General features: G+C 40.7%; 1 protein-coding gene across 1 annotated transcript in view; it reads right to left on the bottom strand.

Moving 5' to 3' along the window:
• Positions 1-314: 314 nt before the first annotated feature.
• LOC109968116 (oxysterol-binding protein-related protein 3-like) overlaps positions 315-7,204 on the bottom strand; it is a 15,931-nt gene continuing 9,041 nt past the window's right edge. Inside the window, exons 6-20 of the mRNA XM_020614161.1 lie at positions 6,760-6,912; positions 6,534-6,624; positions 6,266-6,369; positions 5,914-6,003; positions 5,630-5,789; positions 5,342-5,466; positions 5,121-5,252; positions 4,630-4,723; positions 3,422-3,657; positions 2,543-2,680; positions 2,254-2,317; positions 1,715-1,793; positions 1,395-1,539; positions 698-842; positions 315-559 (exon numbers count right to left, since the gene is read on the bottom strand). Of these exons, the coding sequence (XP_020469817.1) occupies positions 330-559; positions 698-842; positions 1,395-1,539; positions 1,715-1,793; positions 2,254-2,317; positions 2,543-2,680; positions 3,422-3,657; positions 4,630-4,723; positions 5,121-5,252; positions 5,342-5,466; positions 5,630-5,789; positions 5,914-6,003; positions 6,266-6,369; positions 6,534-6,624; positions 6,760-6,912 (1,986 nt within the window). The 3' untranslated portion in view covers positions 315-329. The remainder of the gene's footprint in view (positions 560-697; positions 843-1,394; positions 1,540-1,714; positions 1,794-2,253; positions 2,318-2,542; positions 2,681-3,421; positions 3,658-4,629; positions 4,724-5,120; positions 5,253-5,341; positions 5,467-5,629; positions 5,790-5,913; positions 6,004-6,265; positions 6,370-6,533; positions 6,625-6,759; positions 6,913-7,204) is intronic.

Genomic DNA, 7,204 nt, shown 5'->3' with positions numbered 1-7,204 from the left:
ACGTTCATTGTAGTTCCTAAATGATCCTCAATGGTCCAGAATCTGCAGATTGGATCACACTGTAAAAGTATTTTCTATAGTCACTGTAACAAGAAAAAAAAGGTTTCCATGACACTGCTTCATCCTCCTGGACCTAAACTCCCATAGACTGTTGCCATGGTTACGGTCATATTTCTGACTTGTACTGCTTCACACTCCATGTGCTCAAGCAGACTTGGCCCACACAATCATGCTTGTAAAAACTGGTTTGGGTTCAAATGGTCAGATGTAGCAGATTTAAATCCATTTACAGGATTATCTGTATAGGCTATTGCGCCAGAATAGACGTTTCAACAGTAACAAAAGTAGTAAAGTATTAGATTTCTAAATGGGTGGGAATGGTGTCTAGGGACAGACAGAGGAATCAACATCAGACAAATAATGAGCGCCAACCTCTGGTCCGGCCTCAAGCGTGTGTCTGTGGGGGGCAGCAGAGGTTGCAGGCTGGAGTCCAGCTCATTTAACTCCACTGCTAACTGGGTGAAGCCATAGTACTGCTCTTGGTTCACTGGCATGGGGTCTGCACACAGACAAAAACATATATGCATAAAAAATTAACAGCTGTTGTGTCGTGGTAATCATAGCTTTGTTTTGACTGAACTGTTATGGTGTTAAAAACTGTCTGACTGACATTTCCAGGGACCAATCAATCACTCACTTGCTCTCCAGATACACGTTGCAGAAGGTGGGTCTCCTTGAAACACAGACTCGTGCCATTTTCCAAAAATGGAGTGTACAACTTTTCCTTTCGAATCTGTAACAACACCCTCTATCTCATTCACTGCAGAGCTCCATGATTTTGCCTGGAAGTGTTAGACAGTAGAATATTATTTGAAATGGGACCAGATTTCCTAAATGCAGTATTCACCACAACAATTAAAAAAATGCTGCATGTTTTATGTTTAGGATTAGAGTCAGGGTGCCTATTTCTCTGTGTGTGTTCATGTTTATATTTTTCTGAAATTTCATTTCTGTTTTCGTCCAGAAGAGGACGCTGTTGGTTGTGATAGTGTTGATGGCACAATTTCTGTTTTCGTCTGTTGGTTGTGATAGTGTTGATGGCACAGCATACCATGAAGAAGCGCATCTAAGTAGACACACTGCATAAAACTAGAATACCCAATACATATTAAAAAGGGAGAAACAACATTATGGCTGTTTTGTACAATTAAGGTCCACAGCCGGACAAGAAATTAGTTGAAGGAGCAAGTGACAACCCACAGGAACTAATAAGGCATGAAAAACACATTTCTCACATCAGTTGGGATAAAGATCAATCTTTCTCTCATTTCCAGTTGAAGCACAGGCATTGACAACACAACAGCACAGTGATATGAATATGTGAGCCACCTGACCTTAACAAATGTGACTTTACAATGGCACACATCACTGTTGAGGTTTTTGATGGCCATCTCTCCATAGTGTTCGATCCAGCGCTCCCCACTCAGAATGTTATGAATGCAGGATGTCACTTTGTTCCATTCGTAGTGATCCCCAAAGCTGGACAAACCACATATATATAGTATTTAAAGTGTTAGAAAACATAGGTTTCATTTCTAGTACTTACACTTACAGCCTAAAATGTGCACAGTGACATGGACACTCATGTCAACGATACAAGCGTGGACGTATAAACACTCATCCATACGCAAACACACACCCACTCAGGACTTACGCAGGCAGTGTGACATGTGTGGTTCCCATGGGAACAATTTCCATAGATTTGCCCCAGAATTTATTTTTCCATCGGACATCTAAAAGCAAACAGATCACAAAATAACTGATAAGAGTTTGGTGACAATAGAAATTGTGATATGTTCTTAGTTTTTTCATCTCTCCAGCAAGCAACATTTAGAGAAATCATCATCTTTATTCATGTACATGGAGAAAGTCTTTCATTTCTTTGGCTCCAGTGGCTGTTCAGTTGCTTTGGAACAATATGCCACAATGTCAGATTTAACAAATGAGGTCACATCAATACAATCTCCACAGTAATTTGTTACAGAATGTAAATATCAAGCACATAATTACCCCACAAGGCTACATGAAGTTAAATGAGATTGCTTAATATTTCACAAGATCAGTTTTCACTTTGAATATAACTTCCAGCATGTAACAAACATCCAGGAATAAAGGTGGGATGCAATCTACAACTACGCCCAGGCAGACAGGGGAAACTACTTGTTATTTCCAAATCTGCTCTCTCTTGCTCACCTTGCCAAAAGGTGAAGTTCCTTGAATCAGTGTGACATGCTGACACAGGTGGGTGATGACTCACCTGGAGAAGGAGAGAAAAGACCCTAGATGAGATAAAGGTACTTTATTATAAACAATAGACACTGCAGCCCCTGAAAACAAATTGTCAGACGGATAATACCTATAGCTTTTGTCAGCTATAAACCATGACTTCATTTATTTTGAGAGATCACTACAATTAGTATAAACGAACCGGAGAGACATGGCGCGGCTGCATGTATGCATGTGCAAAATGTGTGACCTCTACCTGTTCAGCTATAAACCTGATGCCCTTATCAGGTCTATCACACTCGTACGTCTCTCCCAGGACAGGGTTAAAGGGTTTGCTTCCTGCTCGGTAGTAGGTGGATGCGTACGCAGTTATTGCAAATGCTGCAACGTAAACCTGTGCAGAAGATCAGAGAGGACAGATGAATGATTGTGCTCTTTAGCAGGCAATGATTGTTTCACCAAAAATGTATGCGCACAACTACTATAACTCAATATGTATCTTTGAGTGTAAATGACAATTTATGTTTATGTGAGCATGTGACTGTAAACAAATATGTACCCAAAACACAAGACATAATTTTTTAAAATTGTGTGTATGTACGTGTTTCAGATACCAACTGACTAACAGAAGTCAGGGTTTGTATGTCCACATATAACACCAATTTAAGTGCAGGTACAATTATTAAGTTTGTGTACTTGTGTTTGAGTAATTATTACTACATACTATGTGTAGTATATTCCTCAGTATGTAGAGGTTTGCGACTTGTGTGGATGGCACGTTTGTGTCTGTGTCTACTTGAATAAAAAATGCATCAAATACTAAGGGTTTACCAAACAGGCACAGACAGAAACAAAAAAAAAAAGATAATTAAAAGATTCTTATAAAGCCTCTAACATAAGCACATACAAGGCAAAAGACAAACATCAGAATAACGTATAAAAAGCTTCCTGAGGAAGAGCACTGAGCTAAAAACACGTCCTATTAAACAGGGAGCCTGTGTTCATGTACATGTGTCTAGGTACACAAACTGAGTATACATGTCAAGTGTTCAGTTAGAATAACTATGTGTTTAAAAGACTTTATCTTGTGCACACTTATACATGCAATATTTTCATGTGTGTTCTTTCCTCTCACCAAGCGTTGGTAAGGGTCCTGGGTTTGGTTGGCAGTGTCCAACAGTTCGCTGTACTCCAGCTCCTCACATAGCCTCTGCAGAGTGTTGAGTGGTTCATTGAGCTGCACTGGCATGGCCACCTTGGACAAGTCCTTGCCAATGTTGTTCTTCAAGATGTTCCACAGGCTGACACTGCTGGTGGGACTGGGAGATGGCAGATTGGTGCGCCGACGAGTCAGGGTCCCCACGCTACTGACTGGAGGAGCGGTGTGAGAGGCCGTTACTTGAATGTGCACATGGTAATGCAAAGGGCTCAGTCCAAACTGGATTACTGTTGTTAATGATGTGCTCCAAGGTTTGTGAGCTGCTTTAAGTATCTCTTTATATAACCAACATAGGTGTTAATATTGATGAAACCTATACTCAGTGCTACAGAGATGACATTTTTATAGAGCTGTGCACCCTCAATCAAAGAGGCACTTCATAAACTGCAGCCTGCATTCAATATTCTACAGTAAATGAGGATACATTGTGGCTTCAGAGGAGGCAGTGAAACCTGTTTCAACCAATGTTAACTTTTAGTGGACCTGTTGCAGCAGAGCAAGTCAAATCAATAAAATAATGGCACAAGCACAGGCTTTTTAGAAGCTTCAGTGCAAAAATTATCACTAAATACTACGTTTGTCTTACCATACTTGCAAAAGATAAAACTCCATTCAATGTATGGCTTTAAAAATACAGAAGAGATTAAAGAACAATATTGTTTTACTTTTTTATCTCCACAATTTGCAATTATATTGTCTAAACCAGATGACTAAATAAAATCGGAATTTCTGAACATCATTAAATCTATTTTCTTCTGTTTTGTTCGACCTGGTTTGTGCAATGAAAATATAAAATAAACACCATCTGCCACAGTAAATCAGTGATGCTTGTTCACAGATGCTTTGTTGGTTACTGTAATAAGAAATATCGCACTGAGTTGGCCGGTGTGTCTGGATGTTGGAGGTGGTCGTGTTCAAAACGTTCTCCGAGCAAGTAAAAAAAAAAATGTCTGATTCCACACATTCATATTTTATTTAATGCTGACACTTTCTGAAAACCACACACTGAAGGGCGCAGAGATAGGCAAGCCCTACATGTGTGAAAGAACGAGGTCTATTTACACTGTCCCTCTGTTGTTTTCAGGCAGATACACAGACACACAACTCGTTACTGTATCATGTACCAGAGTTGTGCCTCTCGCCGCCTCCCTCGTTACTGTACGTATCCATGGAGATGCTATCACTGACATCACTGATATACGAGTCATCATCGGACACCTGGAGACAGAAAATCAATGGTGAAAGGTCAGTGAGCAACCAGAACATAGAGTCAAAGGACAAAAAAAAACACACAAATCAATGTATTCAGAACAGAAACATAAAAATGCACAGTATACTGTATTTGTTGTATATTTGTGACCTGTAGGTTATTAGTTTTGGTAGAACCGGGTATGCGGGGGCCTCCCCCAGTTCTAGAAGTAATAAGACATAGATCAACTGCATGCACAACTAACCCTTGACTAGACATTTTAGAGGTATCAATTTGTACTCAAATTATGATAGGGATTAGACTGTTTTTACACAATGCTTTATAGACCCAGTCTGAACCAGTCTAATAAAGAATCACTGCATTTAGCTTCCAAATAATCATAGAGAGATGAAGAGAATGTCTGACCTCATTCTCAGAGGAGGAAGAGGAAAGGAGGTACTCCTGAGCATCAAAGAACTCTGACATTGACTCTGGGATAGATGATCTACTCTCACTGGACACTTGGTGGACCAAGGACTGGGAACCGTCTGGACATTCCTGTTCAGATGATAAGAAGTCAGCTGAGAAATATTGGGCCTGTGGCGTATTTGTGCTGTAATTATGCATAATCATGAGGCCTCACTCACTGAGGCATAAGATGTCTTTAAGCTAATGACTTGTGCTGACTGAGGGGCCTGTAGGTCGACGGTGTGCCTCAGTCTGTCTCTCTCGGCTACCAGGGAACTAAAAGCCGACTTCAGTATAGAGTGGACTAGAGAGAGGCAAATGCCAGAGAGAGAGAAAAAAAAAAGAGACAGTAGCTACAGAGTTGTCATGGAAACTATCTTATTATATAGAAGAAAAATAGCATATTTTTCTGTCTACAGTAAGTGCATCTCCTTCGCAATCTTGTGCAGACTTATAGGGGGACTCACTATTGCTGGCCAGTCTGCAGAACTCCTCCTGTAAATGTGACATGTCTGTAGGCGAGTCAGGGGTTTCGGCACAGACTTCCTGGGTGTTGGACTCAGTGGTGGAAAGGTTGGGGTTGGAGGCGTGGAAACGAGGGGACTTGGAAGATTCAGAGCTCGAGACCTGGTGAACATACACAGAGAGAGGTGGAGAAATCTAGCTATTATTTTCCCCTTCATTCCCACTTTTGAATGCTCATTAACTGATATTGAATAATGGGCAGAAAAAAAAGATGCTGTGCATGTACCTGTAGCGTGGATTTGGTTTCTTTGCCATTGTTTTTGGATCGCCACCTCCTTGGCCTCTTCTCCTTTTTAGGAATGTCATATGTGGATGCCTGTGGTGCCACATAAACCAAATATATCAGGGGCTAGTAAACAAAATGACTTGACCAAAATGACCCAAATACATTATATTAATTCATGAGTAAGACTATTATTTTGCTTCTTAGTTCATGGGAACATCAGACACTTTTCTGTAACACACCAAAGCTTGCAAATGCATTTTCACTGGAAATTACTGCAAATGGCATTAATAAAGACAAAGAACACATCCACATTTTACGCTGTACCCAACCTAATCTGTGTGCCTTTGCTTACTTGTAGTGTACTGATGGCTGGAGCTGAGTATGTGCGATGGAGGACCTCCATGCTCTTCAGCAACAGGTTGAGCTCAAGGAGGTGTGATTCACATGCCTCCAAGTCTGAGTCAAAGATGAAGTATTATAAGATGAAAGTTTGAGTTGGTGAAGGATTCACAGCAGTGAGACAGACGGTAAGAAAAACTGTTGACAAGGGAGGATAACAAGCAAGCCAGCAGACAATTAATAAGTCAAGAAAGCAGGCAAAACAACAAATAACAACCAACCTTTGCAGCACTTATCCATGTCCCCTGAAGAGTGGAGCCAAGAACTGACTTTAGCCTGGTGAACTGATGCCTGCTTGGTGAGAGTAAGCCTCTGAGAGAGAGACGGATGAGAAAGGGTGATGCACATATGGTAACTTCAAATTGCCACATCCCAAATCGAGTTTAAGAGCAACACTAAAGACTTTTTCATTTTTTTGTCCTACAAATGAGCGCTGGAAAAACTTACTTTTCTCAGGGAGTCATTGAGGGAGGGGGAGGACAAGGCATGGGGGTGCAAAAGGAGCCTCTCATGGGGATACATGGCAATCTCATTCTGCCGAAACACGCGGTGATGACGCAGCTTTGACACCCACTCCTCAAACAGCTCTGCAGACTTCACCTGAGTGCCATAAAGTCAAATTAGGAGAAAGGTGCTTTGTATGAAACATGGACAGGAAATGAAAGACAAGCATGTAGAAGTTTGATTTGATTTGATTTATTCTTTCAAACATGTAAAGACAGTCAATATGTCAACACACATAATTTCACACATATCCACAAATGCATTATCAATGTGCTTATACCTAGTACATGCTTGAACGGAGTAGGAAGAAGTCAGACTTATCCAGTCCTACCCCATGACATCATCTTACCATCATTGGTTTGCAAGCAGTATCTCTACATAAATAATT

This window comes from Monopterus albus, unplaced genomic scaffold (genome assembly GCF_001952655.1).
Source record: "Monopterus albus unplaced genomic scaffold, M_albus_1.0 scaffold143.1, whole genome shotgun sequence".
Classification (NCBI taxonomy): domain Eukaryota; kingdom Metazoa; phylum Chordata; class Actinopteri; order Synbranchiformes; family Synbranchidae; genus Monopterus; species Monopterus albus.
The sequence above is the reverse complement of the archived record's forward strand: the minus strand, read 5'-3'. Positions and strand labels throughout refer to the sequence as shown.